At 37.6% G+C, this 19951-nt stretch overlaps 1 protein-coding gene across 2 annotated transcripts; it reads right to left on the bottom strand.

Moving 5' to 3' along the window:
• Positions 1 to 6015: 6015 nt before the first annotated feature.
• SNRPC (small nuclear ribonucleoprotein polypeptide C) lies at positions 6016 to 17090 on the bottom strand. Of its 2 annotated transcripts, XM_010949053.3 has the most exons (7): positions 16973 to 17090; positions 16585 to 16627; positions 12726 to 12834; positions 10721 to 10810; positions 9157 to 9261; positions 6854 to 6910; positions 6016 to 6418 (listed from the first exon to the last, which is right to left on the bottom strand). In XM_010949053.3, exons 1-7 carry the CDS (start codon positions 16978 to 16980, stop codon positions 6294 to 6296), a joined length of 537 nt encoding a protein of 178 aa, XP_010947355.1. In that variant the 5' UTR covers positions 16981 to 17090; the 3' UTR covers positions 6016 to 6293. The 2 variants fall into 2 exon arrangements, with proteins under 2 accessions (XP_010947355.1, XP_010947356.1); XM_010949054.3 differs by lacking the exon at positions 6854 to 6910.
• Between the last annotated feature and the right edge of the window lie 2861 nt (positions 17091 to 19951).

Raw genomic sequence — 19951 nt, 5'->3', positions numbered from 1 at the left:
TCTAAGCTCGCCACTTGGCCTTTGTGACATGGGTTGGGGCAGGGCAAGTTTTTTCTGTGGTGTTTGGCTAGAGTAGAATAGTATTGTCTAAAAGGTTTGTTAAGCTGCCTCTTTTCTGGTCCTTTCGCTAAAGGGGTGTATTTTCTGGTCCTTTTTTCTTGGGGTGTGTTTTGTCTGTTGCCCATGGGTGTTTCTTGGTTGCCAGCTTCTTCAACTTCAAGTCTGGCACATATGAGGCAAAAAGAAAATCCAGAGAGCTCATCATGTTGTTCCTTGGGTCCCAAGTTTCCTACCAGGTCTGCCTTCTCGCCATCTTTCAGAGTCTTCTATGCTTGCTTTTTATGTATGTGTAACGTCCAGGATTTTATTTGTACTTAGCAATAAGAATAGGGAAAGGTACATCTATTCCATCTTTCTGGAACCAGAAGTCCTTACTTTTTTTTAAACTTATTTTTTTTAAATAATTGTAGATTCACAAGAAGTTGAATACAGAGAAGCCCCACATACCCTTTGCCTACTTTCCTACAATGGTTACTTCTTACATAACTACAGTATAATATATCACCCAGGAAACTGATACTGGTGTGTTTGTGTATAATTCTGTCATTCGTCACGTGTATAGACTTGTATAACCACTCCCACAGTAAAGATACAGAACTATGGCATCAACACAAACATTCCCCCTCATGCTACCCCTTTATAATCTTTCCCTGCTCCTCCCACCCCCAAAACCATTCCTAACCCTTAACTACTAATTTATTCTTCACCTCAATAATTTTGTCATTTATATAGATAGGATCATGCAGTATATGACCATTTCAGACTGGCTTTTTCACTCAATATAATGCCCCTGAGATCCATCCAATAGTTCATCCTTTCTTATTGCTGAGTCATATTCCATAACCCATACATTTTTAAAACACCTAGTTGATCCCTTTATTTCAGATCCAATAGCTTCCCTCACTTGCTTGGCAGGATGGCCACATTTCTAAATTCATAATTAAACATTCATTTGTACATACTGTGCTTTGTATGGAACAAAAGAGGACATACACAAGCCCAAAGAAACATAAGACTATGCAAATAAGGAAAGGTAGTTTTATAGAAAACTCAAAAGCAAGAGGGTTAAATAGCAAATATGGTATTGCTGTCTATAAGGATTCTTAAGAGTAGTTTCTAGTTTATGGTAGCTAAGACTTTTTAAAACAACTTTATTGAGGTATGGTTGACAGACCACAAAGTGCACATATTTAAAGTGTACAGTTTTTTAAGTTTTGGCATATATACACACCTGTGAAATCATCACCACAATCAACATAATAAAATACCCATCACTCTCAAAGGTCTAGCTGTTTGGAGCTACGCTGGCCTCCCTGCTGTTCCTCCAATAAAATAAGTAGACTCCCACTTCAGTCTTTGTCCTGACTGGAAAGCTTGTGCCCTGGCCATCTGCACAGCTTTCCCCACCACCACCACCACCACCACCACTCCCTTCACATCTTTCCTACAGTCATCCCTGAGCTGGCACTCCCTACCTATACCCCTTACCTGCTTTATTTTTCTTCATGGCACATGCAACCTAACATTGGTATTTTTGTTTATTGTCTGACTTCTCCTTTAGAATGGTAACTCCATAAGAGGAGGAAAGACTTTGTTTTATTACTGTGGTCCCATCACTCAGAACAGTGTCCAAATTCAGAACAATATAAGAGTAGCAGACCTGAGACAGGGTTTTCTAGCAGAACAAGTGCATCAGTATTACTCTCCTCCCAGAGCATCTCTTTATCAGTCAGGTAGGCTTAGCTGCAGATAAAAGAAAACTCTATACGTGGCTTCAATGAACAAGATGTTTATTTCTCTTTCACGTAAAAGATGTCTAAGGTAGGCAGTACATGGCAGCTCTTCAATCACTAGGGACCTATGCTCCTTCTATCTTGCTAACACCATCTTTAGTTGCCAATTCATAGTCCAAGATGTTGCTCGCATTTCAAACAAACATCACATCCACATTACTGTCAACAAGACAAAGGGCAGAAAAAAGGCATGTAGTCTCCTGCCACACAGCCTCACCTAGCTACAAGCTATGGGAAATGTGCTACTCATTGCAGATGGCCATGTATCCAGATGAAAATTAGATGTTCTACTATTAAGGACAGTAAGAGATACTAGAGTGGGCTATTAGTAATGACTAATTGCCACTCTGGGCTTTATTGTTACTCTTCTTTTTGTCCTTTTAACATCCTTCACTCTACCAGCAGAGGCCTGACAGATGAAAGGGATGAAGAGGGGGAAAATACAGCATTTGAGTATAGAGGTAAAATTCTTTGTCCTACCTTTAACTTCTTGATTCTTTCAACAGCCATCCCCAAAAAGTACTAGAATGTGATATACAGGGAAAGAAAAGAGGGGAAAAATTGGGAGGCCTGTTTCTCAGGGTCATTGTGAAAGCTAAGTACTTACAAAGGGCTTTGAGACCTTGGCGTCCTGTGCTGAGTTCCAAGTCTCATTAGATGAGGACATAAGTCTTAAGATACTTATTCAAAAGGAACAAGTATAGAGAAACTGGACCATCACCTGATGGGTGATCAAAATTACTATCACCAACTAGAGGCAGATGCCTGTGTGCTTGCCTACCGATGTATCCTAGGGACAAAACTGGGGGCATGTATCAAAATATAACCATGAGGAAACACCAGGCAAACCCCAAATGAGGAACATTCTATTAAACAAAAGTTGTGTGAGATAGACAGTGAGACAGAGAGGCTGAGGAATCGTTCTAGATTAAAACGAGACTAAGGAAATATGACCCCCCTCAAAAAAGTACATGATTCCAGTACATGTACAGGCAAGAAAAAAAAATACAAGGACAATGTTTATCAATGGACAAAAAAAATGAAACATGGCTGGTAGGTTATTGAACCAAGGTTGATAACTAAACCACAGTCGTGTAAGGACGTATTTATTCTTAGGAATACGCATTTAAGTATTTATGGTAAAAGGCATGATATAAACAACTTAACTCTCAAACAGTTCAGAAAAAATAGAATATATACATGGAGAGAAAGAGAGAAAGGGAGTGACAGAGGGAGGGGGAGTGAGGGCACACACAAGCACCAATAATAAAGCAAATGAGGTGAAGTGCTAACAGCTAACAAAAGGTGATGGATGATCCTGGTCAAAGGGTATAAAAGTGTTCCTTGTGCAATTCTTAAACTTTTCTATAAGTTTGAAATCTAGCACCCTGACCTTTAAAGAGCAAGAACAATAAGCAACATTCAGATTGTTTTATTCCTGCACCTGTCTGATGAACTATTCTAGATGCAGGATTTGATTCTGTGTCAGAAAGTCTAACCTTTACATTTCAGTCAGGAAGGGAAGAAATATCTCCAATTAGTTAACATTAAGGTTTTCATATAAAACAATATACTAGGCAAGCCTTCAGAACACTTCTGTCAGAGAAACCAAAGGTAGGCCAAGCTTTTTTCTTCTGTTCACCAAATAAAATATACCATCTGACTGAAGCTATGTAATTGGGGCAAACACTTAATCACCACTGGACTTTTTCCATACAGGATGACCAAATTAGCTTGTGGCTCTATGCAAGGATCCCATTACTCATGCAGCCTCGAATGAAGGGGACTGGCATTCTGACAAACCATTAAAGCCAGGCAGCAGACATGATGACAGCCTGGACTTCAACTGCCCTCCCAATGGCCTTGGATCTACCCACAGAAAAGGAAGCAAATGTTACCCAACATCGGCACTAAGTTCTTCATTCTTGATATCTAGTAGTATTCTGGTTTACACCTATACTAATTCTCACATTACAGTGACTCATATTTTAGAATTAAAACCAGATGTCTAAAGGCATAAATCAACAGCAGTAAGTCTGACTTCTTCATAGCCTCTTACAAAGAAAATGTCTTATAATCAATTATTACAATAGTTTGCCCTGGGAGTTAACAAACAAAATAAAAAGAACCTTCCTTAGAACTATTTATTCCTACCTTTGTTCATTGTAGTTAAAACTTGCTAAACTTTAAAGTTGTCATATTGTTTTTCTGAAACTATGGAAAACACTTTCTTCATAAGACTAGAAATGTTTCTAGAGTGGATATTCAACCTTAAAAACATACTATGGAAAAAGCTTCCTTTTAGGAAAATCTGGGTAATTCCTAAGTATCTATTCCAATTTTAAAAACCTAAATGGGTACCTGTGAGTTTTCTGTGTACACACAGGCTTTTTACCCTGAGCCTGACAGCCACCCAAACCAGAAACTTGCTGAGTCACATGTTAAGCTCAGTTGGCACAGTTAAGTCTGCAGAAGATTTTAAAAACAAATCTTAGCTATAAAAGTCAGACATATAAACTATCAATTTCTAAGACTTAAGTTCGTCTTAAAAAGATATGACAATGAAAAACTAAAAAGCAACAAGCAGTCCAGGCAAAAGCTCAGAGTAGGAGTTGACTCAGCTTCTACAGAGTCTGAGCATAAAGATCATCTCATTGTAAGGATCTCAAGTTCTAACCTTTCATTTACCTAGATATTAGATATGGTGATTTATTTGCTACTCTTCAAAATATTCACAAGTTCTAGGATAAAAAGCAGTCCACCTATTGCCATTTCAATTTCTAACTACAAATCTTAAAAAATTATAGAAATAGACACACATATACGGTTATATTCTCGAGTAGGAAAGATCCTAAGACAGAGTTTGCCAAACGCGGTAATAATTGAAATTTACTAGGGCTCTTTCTGTAAAATGCAGATATATAAGCCCTAACCCAGATATATAGAATCAAAATCTGGAATCTTCATTTTGGAAAAGGTCCCCCATTATTCTGATCACCAGCCAGGTTGTAAACTATTGGTTTGGGAACCCCTGGCCATAGCATCACTATAACTATATCCTCAGATAGCAAAGGTGGCTTGTTTTGTTTTTTAAATAATGATTCAAAATAAAAAAAGATACAAAAAGGTGGCAAACGTTCCTCCTTCAACCCTGTCCTCCAGCCACTCATTTACTTTTCATGGGCAACCAATACTACTAGTTGCTTATCTGAACTTCCAGAGATCCTTTATGCATATACCAGTACATACAGATATTTCCTTTACAAAAGGATAGCAGCAAATAACACACTGTTATGTGAACAAACCAAGGTGCAGAACATTGTGTACCTTGGAGATCTTTCTCCATCAGTACAGAACTTCCTTATTCTGTTTTTACCTGCCTGGAAAAAATATGCCACTTTGTGGATGTATTGGACTTGCTAAATCAGTCTTCTTTCATTTGACATCTATGTGATTTCCAGTCTTTAGCTGCAATGTATAATCTTGTACACATGTCATTTTGTACATGTGCAAATCTACCTAAAGGATAAATTCCTAGACATGGAAATGCTGAGTCAAAGGATACAGGTATTATAATTCTGAGAGATACTGCCAAACTGCCCTCTCCAAAGGTTGTAACAATTTTCACTTCCACTTAGGTGAAACAGGAGTTTAGATTTTACACTGAGCTGAATATGAACAGTGTCAATGGCTTATTTTCTAGATACCTCCCTAAAAATGTCCTCCTTTTATAGCCTGGTGATATAAGAAATGACATTCTGAAGACACCTTCTGCACCATGGAAATCTGCATAATTTTTTGATGACTAGTAGATTTTCAGACTATGTGGAGTTCAAGAAAAAGAGGAGCTGAGTGAAAGGAGAAGCTGAGGTTAAGGCGATTTTTGCCATTCTTAGCTGATATGCGCTCACTGTGAAGCCTTTTTCTCTATTTCAGTATAAGACTTAAAATTTTACACTTACTATGCAAAATGTTATTCATGTGAAAATTATCCATGTGCTGTTTATTATTTTAATTAACAAAAGCTCTACAAGTTTTAGATTTACAAAAGTCTTTGCACAAATAAAGGCAAGGTACCAAAAAGGACCCACTCTACACCTAAGGCAAGACTGTCACACAGAGAGCATGCGGAAGAGAGAATGAGCTAGAGAAACACAGCTGGAACGCTTCACCTCCTTTATTATACAGAAGTGAGAAAAAAGGGAACGATTTTTAATTAAAAGAGTTGACAATTTTATTTTCACGTTTCACAATACAAATGAAAATTGTTTTTTTCCCCTCAACTACTCCCCTCCAAAACTATTCTCTCTCTGATAGGAAGGCGGGAGCAAGTCTTCCTTGTCACGCTGTTAAAAAAACATCCAGAGTCACAGCACCACAATCTCCTGGTGAAGTAGAACAAGTAATATAAAACTGATATAAAGAGGCTCCCCAATCTCCTTATCTGTCTGGTCGAGTCATCCCTGGTCGAGTGGGCACCATCATGGGACGGGCGGGAGGTCTCATCATTGGAGGCCCAGGCATCATTGGCATGTGGCCTCCCATAGGCGGCCTCATTCCAGGAGCTGCAGGCGAAACAAAGAGAAGGAAAAAACAGAGTCAGAAAATACTACTTATGAGAGCTTGATGGAACTTCAATTAAAAACAAAAAAGTAGCCCCCCCCCCTGCAAAATGCTGGAAAAAAGACATACTTGACAAAAGAAATGCAACAAATTCATCACATCTGTAAATTACTTAGACATTCTCAAACAAAAAAACAAAAAGGTCAACACAAGAACCATATGGGAATCATGATCTAATGATAGTAAGGGGGAAACTATTAATAGATTGCTTTCCAGAAATCACCAGGGACTAGTTTCCCTAAATTGACCTTTTTTCTCACTCAGGGAAATTCACAACTAAGTCACATTTTATTCAGTCAGTTCTTTAAATCAGTTCTATCCACCATATAACCAGGAGCTATTTCATGAATGTACACAGGCACAGAGGACAATCTTACCACTAAGCGTTTGTTCGGAGTTGTAGGAAAGGTGAGCAGGAGGCCCATGCTGAGAACCTGTTAGTAACCATACTTAGCTCAAGTCAAGAAAAATAATAGCAATAACGTGATTTATAACAATTAGCACACACACACACAAATCTGATTTTTCTAATGCATTTTAGAAACCATTAATGATTTTTTTTAAGTGTCCCAGCAATATACCAGCCAAATAAATGAGCTAGGGAAGGGAGGGCAAGCAGACAGGTGGAGGCTGGGGAGGAACAGAGGCAGCTTCATGGGACTGGTAATGTTCTACTTCCTCAGCTGGGTGGTGGGTTCATGGTACTCAGTTTATTATTATGTCTCATACAATTTTCATCTTATATCTTTTTAAATATCAAATTTTACCTAATGTATTTTTAACTAGATCATTTTGATTAAAGGCTTACAATAAATGGTTCAAGAGGAAACTATTTCAAACTGAATACAGCCTTATCACTAAAAGTAAAACACAAGTATATGCAAAGACACAAAATTCAACAGGTACAGAATAATTTAAACAGGAACAGTAACACTAAACTTCTAAATACTTTGTTAAAAATCCCTCCATAATATAATGTGCATTCAGCATTTCTTAGAAGAAACTGATCTAGACCAAAGATTAAAATGAGGCACCTGAAAACTTGATTTCTTTGCTCTCCATAGTGCATTAAATTTTAATTAGTTGTCAACATTGGCAACTAATATGTCTTATTACTAATATGTAAATCTAGATTCCTTTTTTCAACTTTTTATTATGGAAATATTCAAACTTACACAAGAATAGACTATAAGAATATAATGAACATCCATGTACCCATCATCCAGCTTCACAATTATCCACCCACAATCAACTTTGTTTCATCTCATCCCCATTCATTCATCCCTGCCCACCCACCAAGTACTCAATTGTTTTACTGCAAATCCCATAATTTTATTATTTTATCCTGGCTAAAAACAACAACAAGAAAATACTCAGAACTGGCAACACCAAGCCTGTATTCTCAAATGTCAACCACAGGCTGACACTGATACTAGAAGCCTTTTTTAGACAAGTCATGCATTCCCCAGTTCACATCCCTAACCCCTCTAGGAATTTGAATATGTAACCCCAATTTAAGAAAGCAAGAAAAAAAAAAAAAAAAAAAAGAAAGAAAGCAAGAGACATCTCAATCATTCTGATTGTGTTTTGGGTTCACAAGCCAGAAAGGCAGGAACTTTCTACCTATTCTCTCTCATCCCTCTAAATGATACCCACAGCAAGCATACTGAATGCTTCCGGCTAGGAGGCTACTGTAATACCTTTGCACCTTGTCTTACCAGTTCAGCGTAGGCTTCTTACGTCAGTTGTATTTATTCTTATTACATAATTTAATTATTCTATAAACCAATAAACTATGAATGTAGGAAAATACTGATTCTATGAAGAAAAAGCTGATACTAAGAAAGACACAGGCAAATCATCCCCCAAAAGTACAAATTCGGTAGGCAAGACCATCATAAAAAACTGGAACTAGTGGGAAAGGGTCTACCTCAGTGGTAGAGTGCATGCTTAGCATGCATGAGGTCCCAGCACTACCAGTAAAGTAAATAAATAAATGAATAAACCTAATTACCTCCCCTCACCAAAAAAATATATTAAAAAAAAAAACTAAATTTTAAAAATTGGAACTAAATTGCCTCACCTCTCTAATCACTTTAAAGAAAATGAAACTAAAGTTGGTATGGCTTGTTGGTTTCTGTAAGAAATACATGGTGTTCCAATGAGCAGACTCATTCTCAAAGCAAAGGCCCATGTATGAGAAAAGTCTGCAAATTAATGTACATTTATGTTTAAATAAAATGTCTGAGGTACAAGGATTTTTTCCCTTCCTGGAATAAAAGACTACCACACCTAAGACCTTTTTCATATACACTAATTTGGCCTAGTTACCCTGCGAGATTAAATCAGCAACAGGTGGTAGCTCAGCTCAAATCAAACTGAGAAAAGCAGCAGTACAAGTATGCATCTACCCTTCCCTTTATTATAAATGGCCAAAAGTCAGGAGGAGCGTGGGGAACAAGAGAGAGGAAGGAAAACAAAAAAAGAGGCAGTCTTATCCTGCTTTTAGTAGCTCAAGGTCTTTGGATACCATCCAATTACACTGATAAACCAAATATTTCTCTTTATTATTATACATTCACCATTTGTAATTTGTTGCAATAACACATTTAGACAGCTAATTAGCTAATTAATTCTTCCATTTAAATGGAGAACTAAAAGACTAGAGATTCAAACTTACCAGGTCCCACTGGCATCATCCCAGGAGGCGGAGGGCCCATCATTGGCATCATGGGAGGGCCCCCCATATGGGGTGCTGGCATCATACCAGGGCGAGGAGGACCCGCTGAAATAAAGAATGGGGCCTCAGGTTAAGATATGCTTGCATATTAACATTTTTTTCTTCTTAATGATATTTCATGATCTGGCCCAAATTCTGTAACAATTCTGTAACTTCTCACAGTTTCTTTTATAACAGTAGATCCACAAAAACCAGTATATCACAAAACTTTAGTTACTTTATGACTAAGAAACAAGAACAAGCCTGCCTAGACAGAAGTATAAAATGAAGACAAGTTTTCCAGGTTAAAAAAATTTCAGAAGTTTAATTTTCAACAGGTGGGTATTATACCCTCTGCAGAGCTCTTGACAAAAAACTGATGAACTTAATCTACAAGTACCTAATTTCAAATCTTTTTTTTTCAATCAAAACTTAGGTTTAAGAGTCTTTTGAAATATGAAAATGTATATACAGAGATATCCCTAACAGTATTATTTAGAATAGCAACAATCTGGAACAACTTATATGTCCAACAACAAGAAAACACTGAGGCTAATTATGGTACATTCATACCACTGACGATTCTGTTAAAAATAATTGGGGGGAGGGTATAATTCAAGTGGCAGAGCACACGCGTAGCATGCACGAAGTCCTGGGTTCAATCCCCAGTACCTCCTCCAAATAGAAATAAATAAATAAATTTAATTACCTCCCCCTTATAAAAAACAAAAAAATAAAAAAGAAGTAAAAATAATGGTGTTAAGTGCCAGCCAGTCACGACAGAGTAGGAGAGTGAGATGACCTTAGAGCTGCTGTGAGCAGAGCCCTGACCAGGTCCCAGGATGACAGGATTCCGAGAAGGGTTTGGTGGGTAACTAGGGGTCCACCTGCATTAGTGTGCAACTATTATAAACTTCTCTGTGTTTACATCCATGATTATTTGCAGGACTGAGTTTAGGTCTCTGAGTTCAATTTCAATCTGAACTCTTCCAGGAGTGCCAAAAAACTTATGGCCTAGTTACTTAATCTCCTCCTATCTGTCACGCAGGAACAACAAACCTTCCCAGAGAGGACAGGCCTTGGATCCACTCCCTTTGAACTATTCAATTTTTGTCTTTCACAAGGTATATACATTGGTGTTAGGTAGGTTAGAAGATAGGGGGAAAGACTGAGGAATTTATCAACTACTTCAATCCTCCAGTGTTGTATTTATAGCAGTAAACAGTTTATGGACTCAGCAGTACCTCTTCATGTATCAGCTCATCTAACCACAGGTACATTCTGAGCTTTCCATTCAATCTGTCTCAGACGCACTTGGGATGCCACAAATATAATACCTTAGTAATAATGCAATCAGAAGATAACTCTAAAGATATTTCAGAAATTATAATGCTAAAGTTGTTCTTTATTACTGTCCATGTATTCATTTAATGAGTATTTGAAAGCCAACTGTGAGATAATCTAACAAAATCAAAGGATAATCTGTCCAGTTACACCCCTTAAGATAAAAACTTTATAAACTCACGGAGACTGGGGGGAGGTGGGATCATTGCCCCTGCAGGAGGAGGAGCAGAGAATGGAGTAGGAGGTATCTTTCCTTGTTGAAATGCAGCAGCTTTGGAGAGAGTGAGAAAAAAACAACACACAGTGAATAAGAATTCAACAACCCACTTATTTTTACTAAAATAACTACTTTCTTTTAAATCTTTAACAGTCCCCTTATTTCAGTCTAAAGTGCACTCATCTAAGATTACTACATCATGGCCTCTACAATTTTTAAATCAACTTTAGGTATTTACCAGCTAAAACTGCAATTAATTGGTTTATTGATTTGGCTTTTTTAACCTGTTTTTATTTAGTCAGCATTTCTATAGCTGAATTAACTGAGAGACTGGAGTGAAAACCTCCCACCTATAAATGTCTTACCAAAGAGAAGCAGTCATCAAGGACAGGAGAGTATAACTCAGTGGTAGAGCACATGCTCAGCATGCACAAGGTCCTGGGTTCAATCCCCAGTACTTCCATTAAAATAAGTAAATACATAAACATGATTATCTCCCCCACAAAGCAAAACAACAACGATGATGACGATGAAAAGCAGTCATTTTTAATCTGTAGATGCGGTTTATACTCAATTCAAGCCACTCATAGTTTTGTTTGAAAAATGTGATACCTGCCTAGAGGCCAGGCTTTGTAAAACTTCAGTCCTTCCTATATATATGCTTTCCTGCATGAAAACAGTATGCTACTTCAGTTTATTACTTTGTGAAATTAACACATCAAGCTAAGAGATGTGAAAGAAACAAAGATTTCAATGTAAGAGCCTGCCCTGAAGGAGATTATGATCTTAAAAAATGTCCAATACAATCACCTTTTAATTTTTCTTTCAGACAATATGAGGCACAAATGAAAACAAAAGAAACTGAAGATCATTTATATTTGGTTTGAAAAAGGAGTCATAAATAAATACTAAAATACACACTCATAAAGTCAATTCCTAAATTTGTTAGTCCTTCCCAGTTCAGTGCAGTCTGCAGCCCAGATATTCCTCCATTCTACTCCACCCCCACCAGTGCAAAGGAGATCAAGTTACTTAGGTAGATCACTAATGATTCATATGGACCAGATCCAAAAAGTGACCTATAGTACAGATGCAGGAACAACTACCGACATGCCTCTAAACAGAGCCTATGCTCTCTCAGGGATCATATCCCCCAGTAAAGGTTTTCCAAGCCATTGAATCAACAGCAGACTAAACATCAACATAATCGTGACCATCATAAGGTATGTCCCTGAGGGTTTGCCTCCTCTCCTCTTAAAATTCTTCCATCAAAAATGTTTACTCATCCTAAATTATTTTGCTGAGTATAAAAAAATAACAAACATAATGCTAACCTTTAATGCAAGAAGTTTCTAACATCTTTTCAAATAGAGGGGAAAGTACATTATAAAAATTTTCCAGGTGAAATGGGACAATGTCTAAGATTTGCACTAGTCTAAACAACAAAAATGTTCCTAATTAAACAAAAAAAGGATCATATGTACAATAGGGGTCCAAAATACAGCCAGACTGTTTCACCACTTCAGTTACTTACTTTTTGACCACCTCTTTTCCAGGACGACAAAGAATAAAGCTCTTAAACTCTCTGAGGAGAACTACAAACTCACCCCCTACCTTTTCCTACTGTAAAAGGAAAACAGTTCTAAAAACTATAGATCACTACAAAGGAGGTTTTATATAAATTTGTTACGAAATGTGGCCTACATCAATAAAGAAATACCGGGCAGCTCATTCTTCTCTGCCACACTTCCCAGTCTACCCAATACCTGATTGCTGTAACCTCAATAATTAATATTAATGTGTTCCTATATCCCTGGGAAACCAAAGACCTTCACTCCTTTCATTCAATATATCAGAATGCTCCTATTTATCATTCAGAATGAGTTGCTTCTGTGGAAAACAAAAGAGAGACAGGGACAAAAAAGAATGGGACCATTCTACCACATGAGAACAAAAGACTGAAACGTACTTGTTTTGTCAATCAGGCTCTGAGCCTGCTCTTCCATCCATTTCTGATAGTAGTCTTTCACATTCTCTTTGTGTTTCCTACCACTGCAATGTGTCTTTCTCACAGATGGCTGTAAAACAAAAAGGTCATATCAGACAAAGAAACAAATATCCAAAACCAGAAAATTTTTAAAGCCTTACCTTTATATAGGTAGACTGGCTACCTTTAGCAGCTCCAGCTGGGTGCTAAAGCATCACTTAAAAACTTATCTAGCAATGTACTGTGGTAATTTATCTACTATATTAATTATCTAAACTGGAGTCAGCAAACTATGGCCCATGGGTGAGCTATCTGAATTTTTGGAAAAAGTACTGGAACATAGCTGCATTAATTTGTTTAGGTATAGCCTTGTCTTCTCTCTGCAACAGCACAGTTGAGTAATTAAACAAAGACCATATGGTCCACAAACCTAAAATAATTACAATCTGACATATGAAGAAAAAGTTTGCAATCCAAACAAGTTTATACTGTATAGCACAGGGAACCATATTCAGTATCTTGTAGTAACTTATGATGAAAAAGAATATGAAAATGAATGTATGTTCCTATATGACTGAAGTATTGTGCTGTACACCAGAAATTGACACAGCATTGTAAATTGACTATACTTCAATAAAAATGTATTTTAAAAAATAAAATAAAATATACCACTAGGAAAAAAAAAAAAGTTTGCAATTCACTCATCTAGGACACAATGTCACTTTTATGCTCTTTCCGAGGTTATTCTACAGCAAAATAATATTGCTCACATATATTTAAATAACAATTTATGGGAATATATTTTTTTAAAGGACCATAGGTCTAGAATACAGACTCTATGTGAATCACACAGCCCTTTGTCTCTAGCCCCCTAATCCGTTTGTTTTTTAACAGCTTTATTGAGGTAAATGACATAAGATAGATTCCATACACTTAACCTTTTATATTTTTAAGTTAACATTTATTTATTTAGCTCTTACTACATGCCAGACGCCATGCTATGTACTTTACAAGCAGTGTCTCAGTCCACATAAAAACCACATCTGCATGGCACAGGGGAATAATCAGAAAGAATGAATCACTGATATGTGCAATATGGACAAATCTCAAAAACATGCTGAACAAAAGATATCAGACACACACACACAGAGTATGTAAGATTCCATTCATATGAAGTTTAAAACCAGTAATAATGATCTTTAGTAATAAAAACCAAATCACTTGGGGTCAGGGGTGCAGGGGATTGACTGCAAAGAAACACAGGAGAACTTTCTGCAGTGACGAAAATGTTCCATTATCTTAATGCATGTAAGTCAAGTTGTAATCATCTGACAAATAGTCAAACTGTACACTTAAAATGTATGCATTAAAATGAAAATAAATTATAATTCAATAAACTGATTAAAAAACCACAAGGATACTATCTTCTATTTATGCTTAAAGACTTATCTCAAAACACATAGACAGCAGCAAACCAAGGCCTAGAATCCAGATCTCATTCAGATGCTCCTCATGGCTGCCTACCTGCTTCCTACCTCTCTTCATATGACTGCTTCAGCGGGAGCAGGTGTGACCAATGTCATGTTAGTAGAAACTGTCTTTTCATGGTCTACATTTCAAAATACTGTTCCCTGTCTCCCAAACCACTGCTTATACTAATACAATAATGATGCCCGAAGCCTAACAACAAAATTATGCCTAAAAACCAGCAGAAGGCTCAAAAGTTAGAGTACTGAACATTTTATACATTTCAAAGTCCACCACAGGAAATGTTCAATCGCTAGGAAACTTCGTATTTTCACAAGATACCATGTTAGAACAACAGTCTTACGAGGGTTCCCGATGTTTCTCATAAAGAGATATTTATCATAAAGTTACTTTTCAATTCTCTGAATTCTGGCATTAGAAAGATAAGTGAGTATATGACAATATAGCACTGGAAAAGGATAGAAAGGCATAGCCCCCCCCCACACACTAACAATTTCAGAAAATTATGGCTAGGAGTTTGAACTAGGAGTTAAGGATACAAAACCAAATCAAACAAAAAGACCAGGAGTCTACAGGCAACCTACTACCAATACCAACTTACTGGAGAAGTCTCCTCCAGGACCATCTATAATAACACTTACAACTATTATTTTTTCAAGAGGAACAACTCTACTTACATGTTCTAAAAATCTATTAATGCTGAACTACATCTTACCATGTGCTAGAGAGAATTCCAAAGGAAGTGACAACAGAGAAATCATTGGCTAGGGTCTTGCAGGTACTATTCAAGATGACATGATGATCAAGAGTTCTGATTTAACCAGGTCTCTACAGAGGCAGCAAGCTAGAGAGCCGCAGTTCTCAAGGTGTGGCTCACAGGCACCTCTCAAAGTATAAGATAGACCAGTGAATTTTAACATAATAGAGCATCTGATATGGTTTCAGACTCCACACTGCAACTAACCATGTGTTGAGTTTTGGTGCAGTAATACAAAGCATTAAAGAATATCCACAATTGTCTAAAAATGCTATTAAAGTACTCTCATATTCATGTGAGGCTGGATTCTTCACACACTTCAACCAAAACATAGTGCAAAAGATTTAATGAAGATGAGAATTCAGCCAGCTTCTATTAAGACAGACATTATAGAGGTTTCCAAAAATGTTAAAACACCATTCTTCATACTAAATTTTTTGTTTTGGAAAAATAGCAATTTTTCACTTTTAAAATGTTATAAGTCAGTAACTTTTAAAAGCGTAAAGGGACTCTGAAACAAGAATTTTGAGAGCTGCTAACATAGACAACTCTGGAGTTACACTGTCTAGGCTTATCTTCCAGCTCTATTCAACTTTCTGGTTTTATAATATCCAGTCAGTTATTTACCAACACTGCCTCAGTCTCCCCCTCTGTAAAATGGGAGATAATACTAACATCACAGGATTATCATGAGCATTTAACAAAATGATACATGTAAAACATTTGGAACACTGCCTGGCACACAATAAATATTCAGTCTTAATTGCTGTTATTATTTGTTAAGCCGTTTTTAATCAAATCAAAGTACTCAGTTCCAAATTTAGGCATGTCTTTCCAATTTAATCCAACATTGAGAATCTTGGACACAATCAAATACTTGAATTTTAGGACATTTTCCTAGAATTTTCACTTGTCATATAAATTTTTCCTACCTTCAAGTTTGCTAAAGCTTTGTTATTTGGGGTCACCACTGAAAACACTGACTGCTGGAAGACTAATAACTTCAAATTATGAAGACAGTTACAGGAAGGGTGGAAAAACAAACACCCTGAGGTATTTTCTCCAAGCAGTAGCCCTTAAATCTTAGCAAAATGAAAAGCACAAATTTCAAAATAAAAAAAAAACTAATTACATATAAGGTTTTTTAGGTTCCCTTTCTTTAAATTTATTTTTAAATTGAAGTATAGTTGATTTACAACACTGTTAGTTTCAGGTATATAACACAGTGATTCAACATTTTTGTAGCTTATACTCCGTTTAAAGTTACTATAAAATAATAGATATAATCCCCCTGTCCTGTATAATATATCTCTGTTGCTTACCTATTTTACACATAGTAGTTTATACCTCTTAATCCTATACCTCTATTTTGCTCCTCCCGACTGGTAACCACTAGTTTGTTCTCTATATCAGTTGAGTCTGTTTCTGTTTTATTATATACATTCGTTTTATTTTTTTAACTTCCACAAATAAGTGGTAACAGAGTATTTGTCTTTCTCTGACTTATTTCACTAAGCCTAATACTAGGCCCCTCCACATTGTTGCAAATGGCAGACGTATACAGTTTTTTTCAAACTGAACAGAAACACTACTTACAGAGTCATGGGTGAGGTATGTATCGCAGTAGTCACAATAAAACCTGGAAAGAGGAGGGAGGTAGACAAAATGAGAAGATGACAACCAGTTAACAGATGCCCATCCAACAAGGAGCTGTTCATTGAAGGTAAAAAAATTAAGTAAAAGACGTATTCACGATTCGAAGACGTCAAAGCGTCCTGAGATAAATCAAGCTTTTTGGCTGCCTTACGCGGAGTCGACCTCCACACTCGGAAAGGGGTATTTACAGCTTCCGATCTCCCTCCATCCCCGAGACCCTCACACTCCCCTAGAGGCTCCAGGAGCCAGAACCCGCCCTGAGCTGCCCCGCAGAGCAACAATTAGAGATCGAGACCGCGAACACCCTCAGATTCAAGGCCCCACTCACTTCGGCATGTTGCTCTGTAAGCCGTTGGTCCCTCCGTTCGGCGCAGCCCGGAATTGACGCACAAAGTAAGCGCCGGCGGGGGGGGGGGGAACACATTAGTCAAACATGACGTCAGAAACCCCACCCAGTCATCCAATCCGCCCGCGGAGTCGCGCTTGGGAAGCGTTATCCTCATTGGCGGCCGAGCGAGGGGTGGGGCTTGTCCTGCACCTCCCTTCACCTAGAGGAAGGCGGGAAAGGGAGGGTGGTACTAAGGATCCCTGCAAGGTTCAATCTACGTCCATGTCCTTAGATTCTTGATGATCCCGGAAGTGTGGTATTCATCCTTTCTTTCGACAGTTATCTAACGATTGGCTGCTATGTTCCAGGCACTGCTGTAAATGCTGCGAAGACAGCAGTGAACAAAACAAACGTTTTTGCCCTGATGGAGTTGACTTTAGAGTTGGAGAAGACAAATAATAAAGACTATGTAGTGGGTTAGATGGAACCAAACGCCATGCGGGAGAAGGGGATAAAGCATGGAAGAGGGGAGCTCAACATTAAATAAGACAGAAAACTTGCTGAGAAAGTGACAACTGAGAAATAATAGGTTTCTTAAAGCAAGAAAGCCAGGCGCAAGCTGTTTCACACAGTGTCTCTTTTTTGAGTCTCATTAACCCCGGGAGATGGTACAGTCCTCAGTTTCAAATCCCGTCGCTTCTTCCTAGCTGTGCTGCTCTCACAAGATATTTAATCTTTATGAGCCTATTTCCTAATCTGAAAAATATGGATTGTAATTCTTACTTGTGGCATTTGAGGAAGAATTAAATTTGAAAATGCATGTAAAATGTTAAGTACAGTGTCTGTACATACTAAGTCTTCCACAAATGGCAATTATCTTTACATAGGAGGAAACATAAAAAATAAGTTGTATAACCTGTTCTAGCTGTTCTAGCAACAAGGCTAAATTTCCAGCCTGGTGTACCAGACTCCAAAATGGCCTGACTCCTCTTTCAGAAAAGGGAAATAAGTGTTGAAAACTGGGAGGAGGAGCTTTTGCTTTTTTAGCTCCATATTCTCCAGTGGTGGAGTTGCAACTAAAATAATAATAATTAACTTTATTTGAATGTTTACTATGTCCTAGGTGATTTAAATGCATTTATTTATTTAATCTATACAACCTGTTACATTTCAGATGAGGAAACTGAGCTTTAACAAGGTTAAGTGTACCACAAAAATGCTTCCTGCTCTTAAAAATTAACTGCACAATGAAGGCTTTCATCATCTTAATACAATGGTAAATCTTACCATTATTAACAGTGGAACAATAAGCTAGTATGTGTCTCCTGCTGGGATGCTAACATTAAGTAGACACCATCAACTGTGATGTATTCTTACCAAAAATGTTTAACTTGGATCTAAACAGGTATATAGGAGAGGCAAGAGGATCAAGCTAAAGGAAAGCAAAAGTCAGTGAACAGATTCAGAAGGTGAGACATTCTGTAGAGTAACTAGCCACTTTCCTGCACCAAGACAAAAAGTGTCATTCTAAATCAAAAATTTTTAAGAGACATAACAACCAGATGTAGTGTATGGTCCAGGATTAGATCCTAGTTTGGACAAATCAGTTATAAGGAACACTTTTGGGAAACTATCTGGGCCTTAGTTGCAGTGCTAGAAACCGGCCTTTGAGCAGTCAGCCTAAGTTGATTCTTCTCAAGGGGAAACATTTGTGAATTATGTTTTGATTTTTTCCTAATTTCCCTCTGTGCTGATCCTGGGCCTGTTTTGCCCTTAAACCCATTTCTCACTTTCCCCCTGCTTTTCTCAGTATGGCAGTGGAGGCTGACCCCATAAAGGAAGTCTGTGTGTCCAGGACTCCTGTGCTGGTTGACTTTCAGACTGAGTTGCTGGGCTCCATTAATGGGAGACACTTCTGGAGATTGGAGGGATTGAGGAAGAAGCCAGAGTATCCATTCTCACTCCTACTCCACCTCCCAACTTCAGGCTGTCTCCTCCAACTACCCGGCTCCAACTTCCAGCATATGAACCCAACCCCAACCTCCTCCTGCCCCCGCCCCAGCTCTGGTAACACCATGCCCTTCTGCCCCTCCAGTTTAAGGGTAGCAGTAACTTCTTGCTATAACTCATCTCTGGGCTATTTCACTGTTCTGTTTCACTTATCATCCCTGCCAACATCTATGTAAACCAATTCTCTGAATTAAATTCCCTATTTTAAATACTTAAAGTGATCTCTTTTATACCACTCAAAGGATGACCTTACCTCCTAGTTCAAAGGGGCATCTCCTCCACGTCTTGCCTTTGGGCCCTATTATCTTGTAAAGCAGTGCTTTTCACACTTCCTCTGCATGTGAGAGCTAAGAGAGCTTATTTGTTACCCTCATTCCCCTGGTTCTAGGGTGAAAATCCCAAATAAGCTTAAAATGCCCTTGAACTCTTCTGTGTTATCTTAAAAAACGCACAATGTTTGCAATCTACTTTATAATACCCCATGGGATTTTTTTCTTAAAGTCTTTTACACTTAAAATGAATTTTATTTATTCACTTTTGAATAGGTAATAAATACACATGGTGCAAAATGAGGAAAGCACAGAAAAGTATGTCCCCCAGGCACACCCTTCTTCCCAGTTTCTTGCATATCTTTCCAGACATAGACTGAGCATATGCAAACATACACATGTTTCCTGGCTCTATTTTACAAATGCATAGTATTTCATTGTATGGATGTATGGTCAATTTATTAAGTCCTCTATTGATGAACACTTAAATTGTTTCCTGTCTTTTGCTGTTACAATGATGCTGCTGTATATAGCTAAATGGCACATATGCAAGTATATTTGCAGGATAAATTTTACAACTGGAATTACTGGGTTAAAGAGCTTTGCATTTATAAGTGTAGTAATTATGAATTTAATCATAATTTAATGAGTGGGAATCTTCTGATTTAGCTTAAACTAATTATCATTCCTTTTTGATTTC

This window comes from Camelus bactrianus, chromosome 20 (genome assembly GCF_048773025.1).
Source record: "Camelus bactrianus isolate YW-2024 breed Bactrian camel chromosome 20, ASM4877302v1, whole genome shotgun sequence".
Taxonomy (NCBI): Eukaryota; Metazoa; Chordata; class Mammalia; order Artiodactyla; family Camelidae; genus Camelus; species Camelus bactrianus.
Note: the sequence above shows the minus strand (reverse complement) of the source record. Positions and strands in the feature narration are given on the sequence as shown.